Here is a 14,649-nt window from a genome sequence, read left to right on the forward strand (position 1 = left end):
GCTGTAGGCACCAAATTATATTTAAAGTACCCTTTTTAGAATGGGTTAAAGCCATTTCTCCAATTTAATGCTGCTTCATTTCTAATGAGACATCCATTTAACCTTTTAATCTGCCACACTAAAATGTATAATGTGTATAATAGTTTGGAGGTGAGATAACTGTATAGATACTAGTCAGATGAAGTACCTACTACCACTCATTGTTATAGTCAGAATTCCTAATGGATGACATGTGGTGTGTTATATAGGATAAAAATATAATGCTTTTTCACAGCTTCTAAATTCTATAATTGCAGCTAGAATGAACAGCCATGTAAAGCAGTACCTTGCCAACACATATAGCAATAGTGTAACTATAATAAGCTGGACTAGGTTGGCAAAATGGTAACAGATTAGACCATTGCTTCAGACTATAGTTTCAAAGATATATTTAGATTATATGAAAACAGTAGTTTACATCCTGTCTGTGATATATGAGTCTCTGGCATATTCTTCATTGTGACATTTGTGACAACATAAACGGCTACTTTTTCACTAAGTAAAATCATAAAACCGAGAAAGAGTTTGTTATTCTTCTGACACATTGAATGTATATACAGTTCTTGTCTTGGGCCCTGTTACAATTACTGAATAAGAAAGGAGATAGTTTTCAATAATGCTTTTTAAAATATGCTCCGCATAGATGATCTTAAGTATAGCGAGAACAGCCATATGTTTAAAATAGTTGCTTAGACAAATCTTTACAGGAAGCAGAGAAATAGACTGGGTGATTCCTGGAAGGCCCTTTCAGCCGTATGGTTACAGAACACATTGTGTACCACCAAAACATTTATTGATTTACCATATCATAATAAGCTCTAAGTGACTATGCAGAATAAGCATAGGTGACTGTAGTGAGCCTGCTTCTCTCCCGGTGCTCCTGTGCTAGAAGGAGCCCTTCAGCATAGCTAAGGTGTTTCCTATTCGAGGCACAAGGACTGAGATGTTCCCAGCCTTCTGTCCACATGACTGCACACCTGGGCCCCTGTTCTCTGTGAAGGAAGTGCGCTAACCTCCCGGTCCCCTGAAAAGTTTTGTGAGCGATTATGCCCATGAGAGCACTCTGTCTCCAGGCTACACAGCTTCCTGTCAACACTCTGGCCTTCTCACCCCATGTGGTTAAAAACAGAGACCTAGACTCAGGAAAGAGAGGAATAGGCAAGGATTCAGAGAATGCAGGGACAGTGCTGCACTAGTGTCCTCATAAACCAGTCCCAGGGTGAGAAAAGAGTTCACCGATAAAAGTCATCACCATTATAACAAATACTTTGCATATCTAAGTGTGTTTTCTAGCTACACACTTAGAGAACTTAAAAACACTAATTAAGCCTCACAGACAACAGTGGACACTAATTAATATGCTCCTTAGCTGAGTTATGTCATAACCAATCTAATGCAGCCCAAATCCCTGACCAGAAAAAACATGTTGCATTCAGTTGACACAAACTATCCATGTGTATACCTACTGGAGTAAGAAAATGGCCACCCCAAGGTTTCAAGGAGACAAATGCTTCCAGCTCATTAACTTCAATTGAAACTTAGGTTTTATATCTGATCCAAACTAGAAAAACTCTGGACACACTGTGTTCCTAACTTCAGGGTGTATTTGTAATAATATTTTCATGCAGTGTTAATTATTGGGAGCTGGTCTTCATTTTAGTGGAACATGCAATGGAAGCCTATCTGTCACTATGGTGATTACTAGTCTGAAGGTTAGACCTGCTTCGGTGTTCTGAAGGTGATTCACTGAATTTAAAAGCCACATTAATCAACCTGCACAAGAACATTTTTTTTAAATCTCAAAGCCATAAAAATAGGTGTTTCTCTTTGCTTTTTATTATGCAAGAAGAAACATTCTTGGCAAAATGTCTGGCACCTCTTTCTCACTAATGCCAGTATCCAGGAATTTGCTCCCAAGAGAGGCCTTAGGGAGGTATCCATCAGGGAGAGGGAGCGGGAAGGAGAGTACAACATGTCATTTACTAGGATGCCTTCTATTAGAACACAGTTTAGTATGGTGCAAAAACGACTTGTATTTGTAAGTGTTCAGTTGAAAGGGGTCCAATGTAGAGAGCATTTTATTTTAACTGATATTTGATATAAGATGGCAAAAAGACCTTTCTTGGTGACAGATGTAACTACTATTAGGAAATTCCATTTCCTCTGGATTCCATGCTACTTTAATTAAATCTAAAAGATATATTTACTAAGCAGACGAACAATGCTTTCTCAGCATCTGAAATCCTTGGTTATATGTGTTCTTAGTCCACGCACTAATGTCTTTAGATAACTAAAACTATATTGAATTAATAGGTTAGAGTTACATAATATACCAACTATACAGTAGCAGATTCTGAAAATCTAATAATGTGTGAAATGTAATTATCTAAAAGAAGAGATATGTATAAAAATAGGTAATATCCCTAAAATATTTTGCTGAATTGCAGTTCTTCCTGCCAGGAAGTTTACCACACTGCCATGATATATGTATGAAATGTCTGTTCAGAAAAACAAAATTAGAAAATATTCTTCACATACCAACTCACTAAATGCAGGAGTATATAATCAAAACTGGATCTCAAAGGTGATATAAATATATAGGGAAACATACATGTATGTGTGACAAACAAGAAAACATGGTATCTATTTATAGTTAGCTTTGAAAGGTGGCTCATACTTGTAATTAAAAAATATATATGACCAAAAACACTCATATGGATAGACACGCCTTATTCCCCCCACCCCCCCACCCCCACCCTCTGTTTTTTTTATTGACAGTCATCACCCACCGTTTTCTAAGATTATTGCCTGACAAAACAGAAATTCCGCTGCTTGTTCTCAACAAAGCAGTGAAAGAGGATCTCTTTCCAGTCTCCTGTCACGACCCACGCTCTGGGCTTGTGCTTTTGGAGGAGTCTTTGATCTGTAGCGGGTCTCAGAGGCTCGTCTCCCGGAGGAACATGGTGCCGATGTTGTAGGAAACCTTTTTGATTCTCGATGAAGAAAGAGAAGGCTTTGGCTGCTTAGGACCAGTCCTTACCTCCAGGAAATAGCAGATCCCAGGGATTTCCTTTGGAAAGTTGTCTGGAAGCTCTTCACGGGACCGAGGGATGAATGTGAAACTTTCTTCCCGTTTTAATAATCTAAGAGGAAAATATAGATAATGTGAATCAAATAGGCAGGGGAAATGTGAACCAATGGGCAAAAATGCTAACGACTCAGGAAGCCAATCAGTGACTGTGTTCATGCTAACGCCCCTATTTCTTTGTAGAGATGTGGCCTTCATAGGATTGCAAATACTAGGAAATGTGGTTTCTCAGGAAAAATCCGTCATGTAATAATAATAATAACCATAATAATACTAATACTAATACTACTATTACTACTAATAATAATAATACAAAGCTGTTCCTGGTACGACTTGAAAATATTTGTTCAAGCTTGATTTATTTCTAAAGAGCATTACTTGAAAATATTTATTGAAATTTGATTTTTCCCCCTAAACAAAAGGCTAAGGAAACTGCATAATACAAGTTTTTATTCAAGCATGAAAGTTTTACCATTTATGTTTTTAAAACCTGCCCAGATTCTAGAACACTCCTTTTATGTCTTGTAGACTTTTGATAAGTTTTAAATATGTGTCCTATGTCTCAGACATGTAAATCAAGTATTTAGTTTTGTAGAACAACATTCATGACTCCAATTGTCTCTGATATCTGTTATTGATTTCTGGCAATCCACATTTTCTAAACACACTAGAATTACAGCTTAATTTTCCCCTTCCAGTCACACTTAAAGGCTCTTTCCTAGTACACTAACATGGGAGATTTAATCTTGTCCAGTTCCATGAAAGGTTCATTTTGATACTTATACCTAGAAACGTGGCCCAGCAATTCAATTTAACTCAACCACTCTTATGGGCTGCTTCCTATTACCTGAGAAAAATCTCCTAGACGCTCTTATAAATATAATGATCAGTAGAACACAGTCAAAGAAGTTCAAAGTTTTGTCAACAGAGATAGAAACGGAATAAAAGAAGTGGAAAATAATAACTGAATAAACAAAAAAAACATAGTAATATAAAAGAGTATAAAACAGAACAGGCTAGATAGCATAAGAAAAGTAGATAGTTGTACAAAACGTGCTAAGGTCTGGAAGAGGAAAAATGTTTGCAGTGGGAGGACCACAAAGTCTTCATAGAAGAGATGGTACTTAAAGATGGGAAGACTTCAAACAAGTGAATGTGGAGTACAACATAATCAAAGGTTTAAAACAAATTATGACAGGATCAACACGTTTCCAGCCATTTGATAACATCACGGAATAAGATAAGAGTGAGAGTTAAGGCTGAAGACAAAGTTTTGAAATCTTAAACTAGAAGGTTAGACTTTATTTGAAAGGTACAGTGGAGCCAAACCCATCACCCTTTCCCCAAAAGCAATTCATCCTCCTAAGATAGGTTAATGTTAACTAGTTGTGAAATGTAAGAGATGGGTTGGGGCAAGGAACCATGGTGACAGAGGTAGCAAAGTCAAAAAAGGCAATGAGTGGAGGGAGAACCAAGGATGTGTGAAAATGTACAAGCAGTGATAATCATCTATACACTATGGAAAAGAAGAAAAAATAATCATCCGTCTCAAACATTGCTAATGGATAAGAAGATAACAGTTGGTGGTACTAAGAATTATTGCAATATGAGCAATTGATATTTCCTTTTATGAACTAGAGTTGTAGTATTTTGCTTTGTAAAGGATTAAAAAATAGTTCTAATTCACTGTTCCTTAAAAAACATTACACAATGATTATATTGGGTTGTCAGAAAAGTCATGACGTATTTTTTCTAAGTTTTGCGTTGCAGAAATGCATCATGGCTTTTCCGACAACCCAATATTAACTTGGGATATAAAGAAGTGAGGCTCATTGTAACATTTCAAAATTCTTTAAAATGACTTATCTCATTTTATCCATATAACATAACCCTATGTAAAAGCCAAACATGCTCTTCTCTGACAATTTATGGAGGGCCAAAGTGAGTCCAGAATTAATTGAAGTGATTTTCTCATGGAAGTATTGTAGCAAGACAGTGGTGGCACTGGAACTGGAATTGAGATCTGTTAATTCCTAGTCAAGCTTAGCCCTACAGTAAATACTAAGACAGATTTCTACCACAAAACAACTAAACTGGCATAGGTGGGGCATTAATGACAATCAAACTGGAAGTCATCAGTACTGTGTGCTTTCCTTTTGTTTTCACAGGTGTTGATTTTCTTTACATACACTATATAATCACTTCAGATGTATATTCAGATTTATTAAACAATAGTTTAATTTAGCAATGAATTCTACAATGATTTTGCTTAGGTGCTTAGCTCAATTAGAAAAGTCATTGATGTGCAACATGTGGGTGTCACTCAGTGATGTCAATCAATCAACAAACATTTGTTGAGTGCCTGTGACATGCTAAAATAGTACTCTGAAAGGAGGAGAGTAAGTGTGGATGTACAGAATGAGTTCACATAAAATTTAAAAGACAAGAAACACTGACAGAAACAAATTAGCAATTTAAGGCATTATATTGACCACACGTGATACAATCCAAAGGAGGGAATTCTGTAAGAAAAAGGGAGCGGTGATGGCTGTGGGTCTTACAAAAGTCAGGAACCAGAGCAATAAAGTTCACTTCCACCAACTATAAAACAGACCATAGGCTCAATATTTTCAACAAGTTTCCTTAAAGACCCACAATCAACAAATAAGAGAAGGCTACATTCCTCTCTCCCTATATTTTATGCCCTCTAATTTCTCTCTTTCAGTTTGTTTGCTTCACCAAGGTCTTTATATTTTGCTATAACTGAGATTTTCTGACAGTGCAAGATAAATTGGGGTTACATCTATGAAAGTACTTATAAATGACTAGAAGGAGGACACTAGCTGATTTGGGTGCTAGGCTTCTAACTAATTCACTGCACTTTGCTGGGGGGGATCTCTTCACAGTGAATTGATCTCTTGACATTTTAAATACATCTCGTATATACCATGCCAAAGAGTCACAGAGACAATAGTTTTTATGGGGTTTTATTCTTTTCCAAGTAAACATTTTGATGTCAATAAATAGTTTTATATTTCAATAATAAAAACGAGAGCACATAAGGATAAATTGGTCCAAGCTCCAGTGAGAGCCAGGATTTAGCAGCTTTTGTATATATGAACACTGAAGTGTAATATTCAGATGATTTCCAGCAGGACAACCTGAGTGAGTTAGCAGTGGGTCTGTGCAGGAGGTCACGGGAGATGTTCTACACAGCCTGCCTGGGGATGACATGAGTCATGGTGCTGAATAAATGATCAAATGTGTATACAGGGATTAGGAATTCTAGACACTGATCACCCCAGAACCTCCGATCCCCTCTGAAATGCTTTATTAAGCTGGCTCTAAAGCTATGCCTAACAATCCATTTCTTCAGCAACTCAGGACTGATATGGAAGCTTAGATTCTACATAAATCTAAATTAATCCCCAGCTGGTTGATACACAATTTGGGGGTTTTGGCAACATGTTCAGTAAGTATTATGAAGCCACACAAATCCTAGCTTACCTGCCTGTCACCCTTCCTGCTTTCAACAGAGTTTTTTCTACAAATTGATTTTCAACATGAAAATTCACTGCTGCTTTGGATCAATGGGTGGCCCTCAAGCATGTGAGGGAAGCGTGATACCCTGGAAGTTCACGGAGCTGCGCCCTCACCACTGCAGAGATGAAGCTGGTCTCTGATTCACTCGGCTCTTGTTTGAGGGCCCTTTTCCCCAGACTTTCACCATTGCTTGTTTATTTTTGGTTTTTCTCTTTCATGTTAAAGGCATTCAACAAATTACTAACATCCTTAGAAATCTCTTTCTATTTAAGTGGGAGGCATGAAAATCTGATTGCAAGCTTTATACATGGCAAAATCTTATGGAATAGTGGGTTTCCCCTGACTATTTCATTATGGCTTCATATATTTAGTGTCTTTCCCTTGGACCAATTTGCCCAAGTACCAATGTTCCAATCATGCCTGTGGGATTACAGCTGGCTTCTGGCATTCTGGAAGTTCAATGGAGGAAGTGGGCTGGGAATCTCACTGTTCAGTATGCAGACTTTTACTCAATCTCCCTTTATTCGCCTGCCTGACTTTACAGCCACTTTGGTTCAATATCTCAGGAAAACACACCTCTTATATCCCACCAGAGTTACTTGCCCCCTCAAATCTATTTTTTCTTGGTAATAGAGTTTTTGATAAACACATGCCTACCCAGCTGGAAACTACATTTCCCAATTTCCCTTGCACTAAAGTTCTGGCTGATTCTTAGGCTCCCACAATTAGATTAATTTGCCCAAGATTTGAGTGGCAGAAGTGAAGTGGATTCTGTTTTCCTTTGGCAACTGACTATTAACACTGGCTATCAAGATTACAATTTTGCAGAAGAAGGATCCAGTTTCTGGCTTCCTGAGTGTGAAGAAAATGGCTCAGTATTGGTGACTTTTTCACCTAACTTCTTAATCACGGGAATACATATGTAGGCATTCATTTTTCAGCTTCTTGATGTTCAAAGGCTGGTCTGGCTGTGGCCATGGCTCCAGACCTAGATCATTATAGCTCCTATGGTGGCCTCAGAGATGGGAGCTTGCCTAACTGGTCAGTTTTATATTTTGGGTACATTATTTCAATATATCCAGCTGAGAAACTGTTCTCTATCCTTTCCATTGATTCTGTAAGCACATCATTACTTGTATTAAATCTTTTTCTGCTTAAAATACCTGGAGTGGTTTCTACTTCTTGTACATTTTCTGGAATTCCTCTTGGTCATATGTTGGACCTTGTAGAGTAATCCTCTAATTAGTTTCTCTCTCTCTCTCTCTCTCTCTCTCTCTCTCTCTCTCTCTCTCTATTTAGATTTAGAGTGGATATGTTTGCTTCTCACTGTACCTTTTTTCTGTAGGACCTGAGATTCAGCCTTCTGTGTGCTAAGCCAAATACCACTCACGTATACACTTTCCATCTTGCTCTCTTCTATTGTTAAGTCCTTTTCCATTCCTTGTATGGACATGCTGGAAGGGAGTTATACTTCTTTTATATCTTTACTATCCTTTTACTATTGTTTCAGAAGAGATTAATGATAAACTCAGGTGTTCAATCTGCTATGTTAAATTAGAAGTTTCTATTGTTGCTAATTATTCATCTAAATATCTTTTGCTAAGGAATGCATTTGGATTTGAATTATAACAGAATTAGACACTATAGCTGAGTGTTAAGAAGGATGACAGTTCTGAAAAATGAAAATAAAAAAGATGAAGATTCCTTATATGTTCTAAGTATTCTGCAGTACCTGAAGTTTTCCGATTCACCTTCTTTTTTCTACCTCAGTGGAAGAAAAGAGGGAATTCTGTCTGCTCTGTATTTCTGCTTTTTGCTTCACTGCTCTAAGATCTGATGCGGTGTCAAGATAGGCCTAATCAAACTATAGTTATTCAGTCAGATAGGCAGCATAAAAATCCCCTGAAATTCAATGATTCATTCTCTGAAAATAACACTGCTATCCAAATAAGGAAAGTAAGTCTAGCTCACCATGAGATAAAACAGAAAGAGCTCACCAAATTTTTAGGCATTTTCAGGTTACAAACATTTTAAGTTGCACATTTTGTGGCAATTTTATAAGATCATTACTTTGCGGGTTTTAAAATTAGGTTAATGGATACATTCTCAAAAAGGGATCGTTTCCCTCCATGCATCCTGAAAATTTTAAGGTGAAAAGCTTCAGTAGCATCACTGTGACACCCTAGCTCATTTCTTCCCGCAACCTCCCTTTGTTTCCATGAATGGCAGAGCCCGCTTACTATGGATTCCATGGTCTGCATGCTTGGTGCTTGCTACAGGGTGCACATCCTGGCATGCATTTCCTATTTGAGAGGCAAAACGAATGCCTCCTAAATTCTTGAATTTTAGAATGCTGAATAGCTAAAGATGCTTCCACACAATTGGCTTCCACTCTCAACTTTGACTTTTAACAGCCTGAAAACTCCATTTAACAAACTAAATACCAACAGGATTTAAAACTCATAACACTCAAAAATGTTGTATGCCTATAGGCAGAGCTTTAAAAAAGATGACAAATGAGGGATTACAAAAGATAACTATACTTATTACTTGTAAATTAAATAATTGCCTCACATTTTTTTCATTACTCTGACCAAAATTCTTTCTTAAGAACAAGTTCATCATGATGCTGCTCTTTCTGTAAAAAGGATAAGGGATGGAGTAGAAAGAAGAAAATATGAACATTTATTTTTCTAGAAAATGGACAATCCTTCATTGATTTCACTATAAATAAAAAATTAGAACCAGAATCAATTTTAAATAATTTTATTTTCTATATTTTATGTATTTCTGAACCAGTAGAAGCAAAATTAACCTAGATATACTGTCAGAATACACAGAGTTGTAACGACTTCAGTTCCAAAAGGACAAACCAGCCCGAGAAAAATATTTAGGGGCTACAAAACAAAAGGTAAACTTTTTTCCTTTTCTTCAAGAAATTTTTTTTCCACTTCTTTTCACCTCTTCTTCAACAATATTTTACAGCAAACATTCCCTGCAAATTCCCCTAACATGATATCTCTCAGAAATACTAATTTTTGTGGAAAGCTACTATGGTAAGGTAGTAAATAGTAATGAGAGAGGTAAAGAGGTTGGTAGGTAAACTCGATGAATCTGGGCTCTTACATTTTAGGGTCCTCCACCCCTTACAGGTGGCATAGGAGCAAATTAGCTAAGGACTCTGGTTAAGACATTTAAATTCTCTGGTTCTCTCAGTGTCCTTGTGGAAAAAGAAAGATTTGGATCTAATTTATTTCAAAGATTATTTATAGCTCTAACATTTAGTGGAGATTGAGAATTTAAATACTCCTCAGATCATAGAGGGTCATGTTAGTTTTAGACTTGCAAACCTGAATACGTCTGAAGTAAGATCTTCAGAGAAAACACTGTTGTGTTGGCCAATATCATAAAAGCTGATTCTAGAGCAATTTTGATTTAGTAGTGGGTGACCAATGCATTAGAATCTTTGTACTTTAATCAGAGCCATGAAAAGGATTCTTGAGCATAGCATTTAGAGCAGTGTTACACACAAAAGAACAGGGAGAGGAACTGACTGATCAAGACTAAGTCCCAACTGAAATCACTTTCAATTTTCTAGTTTAAAAATTACTTCTCCAAACATACTCTATTTATTAGATACCAAAATGTATTCTCATAATACAATTCATGGTCATTTTTTTTCAAGAAGGTAGACAGCTTTGTTTGGAAGGGATTTGAAACATACGTGTTTATTTAATGTAACAATACAATAATCAAACAATCCAATATGTGATATATTGTTATTATGTATTATTATAGAAATGATATAATTTATATCAATTATAATATTATATAAAATTTGTCAATTCCTTTAAAGAACAATGTGCTTAAATGAGAAAAAGGGAGAAAGAGAAATTGCTTTAGAAGTTGTTTGATTACATGCTAACCCAAAAAGTAAGAACTTTAAAAGAAAAAGTAAGTTCATAAGGTATTATTATTATTTTTAAAAATGAGTGAAAATGGTTTTCTAGTTCTAAGGCTCAGTGGTGATGACACAATACATAGAATAGTTACGTGTTTTTGCCTGGTCATCACTATACTTCTTTAAAGGTGTTCATACCTTATATGCTTTCCTTCTATTCCGACTACCATAGTTCTAGTTCATGACCATACCTCAGGCCCGGAACAACACTGTTTCCTCTTAATAGTCATGTTTCCTGTAGTTTTCCTTCCCTGTGGAACATCACCTCTGGATAAGTTTTCCTTTGATCCTATTTTTCCAGGCCCAAAAACATTCACTGGGCCTCCAATAGCATATCAGATCCACTATTATCTAAGTTGAAAATACATTCTTAGCCTCACTAGATGTTAGAACTGTAATAATGTTTTAAATAAACATTTTATTTTGAAATAATTTCAAATTTACAGAATCACTGCAAAGATACTATGTACAGTTGCATTCCCCTAAATTCTTTACTCGGTTCTCCCTAATGTTAACATTCTACATAACCCTAGTACATTTCTCAAAACTAAGAAATTAATAAAGTATATTATTATTAACTAAATTACAAACTTTATTCAGATTTCACTGCTTTTCCACTATGTCCTTTTTCTGTTCCAGGATTTAAGTGTAAAATTTTTGGAACTAATCTAGACGAATTGTTTTTTTCTAATTCATGATGAAATAGAGGATGAGATTATTAACGTGACTTATCTAGGGTCATAAACTAATTAGTGGCAGGACAGTAATGAGAACTTCAGTCTCCAGATATCTTTTATCTGGTCATTCATTTATTTAACCAGCCAGTAGGAGTTCTTAATATTTTCTGCATAGGCCACTTTGGAAATCTAATGAGAGCATTTGAAAAAACTTTCCAGAAAAGTACATGTGTGAATACACACACAAAATGTGTCAGGAAACTCATAAACACACTAACCCTGAGACTTACATAAATGATACACAATACTCCAACACCTCAACAACACTACTTTTACTTGTGTTCTACCTTGGATTTCTAAATCAGTTTTTACTTGAATTGGTTCCATAGCCAAGAAATGTCTAAAAATTACTTTTCTACTTGGTCTTTTTAGTTAAAATATGAACATCTAAAAAAATTCAGAAAGTGTCCTTTATCTTTTGTTAATTGTAAAATAAACATTGACCTTCAGGTCGTCTAAAATGGTGTCATTTTTTAAAGGAGAAAGAAAAAGGGAAATATGGGTTGGTTTTTCCTTCTTGCTTTAGATTATGCTAAATTATCTTAGTAACTTTCACTTTACAGTGATTTAGATAATGTCAAAAATTTAAACTTGGCATTATTTATAAACATATCATTTATGGCCAATAAAATGATTATTTATACTTCATAGAAATCTCTTTCTATGTGAAATTAATAGACATCCTCCACATAAGAACTACTGGCATGAACCAGATTAGTGTCTTTAAATTCTGAACCCTAAAGTAGGTAATTAACTTTTTAGCACAACTGTCATGGGAAAAAAGAAACACCCTTCAAAAATGGTAAGGAATGTGTTCTTATATAGGATCAGTAATACCTCTACATTCAATAATTAGCCTAATCATACAGACCAAACCTATGTCAAATGATCAACCAAATTATAAATAAAAAAAATGGCAAAGTTATCAGACCCACAGTTTAATTTCAGATCCATGAAAAAATAAAAATAACTAATTATTATACAGTACTATTTATATATTTTTGCATTGACTCTGACAACTACTTTAAGCGATTAGACCTATAGAAGTGAGCAATAGATAAGTATGTACAATTTTTACTATAAAAATAACTGCAACATTATATTCTGATCCTCAAAGATTTTACTATTATGACCTTAAATGTGCTGGTAAATACATGGAATGATTGAGGTAGGATATTCTAAAGGTCAAAAAACTAGGCTTGATTTATTTTAAAAAATTAGGAAGGCTTATGATTTCCAATCCTTAGAATTATATTTCCTGGGAAAAATGGCACTTCATACAGCAGGGAGACAGAAGAGCAAAATAAGAATGTCTAAATGAGTAAAATGTCTCATTCAGTTTTGCTAGATGTGACTTTTATGGGCATATTTAAAAGGGTAATATTAATGTTGCTGTCTGTAATTGGAAAAATAGAAATATAATTCTTGAGGCACAGCTCAAGTTTTCCTTTTGGAAAAACTATTAAGTCATTTGTCTTGACTGATTATTTTTCTTTTGTAAAATATGATGTTTTGGTGTTTCTATAAAGGATGAAATGATCAATAAAGTCACTTACAAAGACTGACAGGACAGTCTTTTAATCAGCCCAAATATTTTTTATTATCTTTAAATATCAAGTCACTAGTGCAGATGAGCATTTTGATTTTTCAAAAACAGGAGGCTACAGGTGAACTTTTAGATAGGAATTTCCTGAAGTTTGTTGGATGTCTTTCCCCACATTAAGTATCTACAGGAAGAAGAGTTGAGTATTTAGAGTATAGTTATCTCAGTCTTGTATAACAATTATATTAAAAAGGAATAGAAGCAGGTTTTCTAGGTAGTGTTTTTAACTAGTGTTATTATTAACTTTTACATGCAAAAAATATATACCTAAGTAACTTTATGTTTCTTCTATTATTCCATGCATATCTCAATACACTAGAACAGGGGTCAGCAAATTTTTGAGACGGAAGAGCCAATCCTGTTCCTCACAATAATTTAAAAATTATTCGAGAGCCAGAAATATATTTTTACAAGTAAGGAAAATTTAAAAATCCCTTACAAATTTTATAAATGAAACTATGGTAGTTTTATTTTCATATTCAATTTTACTTCAGAGCCACATGTACCTACCCAAAGAGCTGCGTGTGGCTCGCGAGCTGCAGTTTGCTGATCGCTGTACTAGAAAGATGCATTCCTCCAAATTGTCTACAAAGTAAAATTCTGAATAGCAAGCCTCTGTGACTTTTATTATATGCACTAGACACGTAATGTTTTCGCCTCACAGAAACAAAAGGTGGTTTTCTGTTTAACTTGGAAACCTCTATTTGCCATGGCTTTGTCACATACACTTAGGTTTAGATCTAGAGATGGAGATACTGATATGGTTAGAAATGTGGAGACACGAAGTAAATATTTTAGGAAGAACATACCTCTTCTTTATTACCCAGAGTATGAAAAGAACTCCAAGATAGCAAAAGTGCAACCTGGGCATATTTTCATGTACAGAGATAGGAAAGGAGATTAGTGAACATTTGGTCTTGTCCAAAATATCCATGGAGACATTTGGGCCACGCCAAAAGGTCCTTGAAATTTGGTCTTGTTAAAAATGTCCACACTTAGGAAAAGTCCCTGGGTTCAACTAGTCCATAACACTTATTGATATTTTTTGTGTACAGGATTATACATTAAAAATACTATCATGTTTTATTAGTCCAGTAATTGCATTGTGGCTGTTTTGCCAATGATAACCCTTGTTGCCTCCATAGCCTGCTGGTAATTACACATGGGATTAGGTAGATGAGTAGGCATGGACCAACTGTCTCTGGGGATGTTTTGAAAAGGACCAGATGTCCTGCAAGGAGAAAGGAACGGAATCTTCCTTGCTTGCTCCCTATTATTCTCTTCACTGTTCTCAACCACAGGGTAATCCTCACATCGACGTGAGTGATATTCAGAAATCATTGTTCCTTACCATTAGTTAATGACCCAAAAAGTTTGGCCATGAAAAAAACTAAGGCTCTATAGTAAGGAAGCTATGAATCTGAATTCTGACGCCCACACTTATTTAGCTATGTGTTCTCGGTGACTTATTTAACCTTCCTAAGTCTCAGTTTCTTCTCTGAAAAATAAAGACAATAGCCATGCTTAACTCACAGCCTTGCTGTAAGAGGTAATGTGGATAAATTGCTTAGGGAGTATGAAGTATAAGTTCAGTAAATGTTTGCTATTACTGTCATGACATTTTAGAGCAAAAAGATATATTAGAGATCATCTAGGTTATCTCCCTCATTGTAGAGAT

The 14,649-nt window shown here is 35.5% G+C and overlaps 1 protein-coding gene across 1 annotated transcript in view; it reads right to left on the reverse strand.

Annotated features, from left to right (window-relative positions):
- Window positions 1–411: 411 nt before the first annotated feature.
- GUCY1A2 (guanylate cyclase 1 soluble subunit alpha 2) overlaps window positions 412–14,649 on the reverse strand; it is a 302,341-nt gene continuing 288,103 nt past the window's right edge. Inside the window, exon 8 of the mRNA XM_019623961.1 lies at window positions 412–3,182. Coding sequence (XP_019479506.1) covers window positions 2,975–3,182 — 208 coding nt within the window. The 3' untranslated portion in view covers window positions 412–2,974. The remainder of the gene's footprint in view (window positions 3,183–14,649) is intronic.

The sequence above is a fragment of the Hipposideros armiger genome, unplaced genomic scaffold (genome assembly GCF_001890085.2).
Source record: "Hipposideros armiger isolate ML-2016 unplaced genomic scaffold, ASM189008v1 scaffold_570, whole genome shotgun sequence".
Lineage (NCBI taxonomy): Eukaryota > Metazoa > Chordata > Mammalia > Chiroptera > Hipposideridae > Hipposideros > Hipposideros armiger.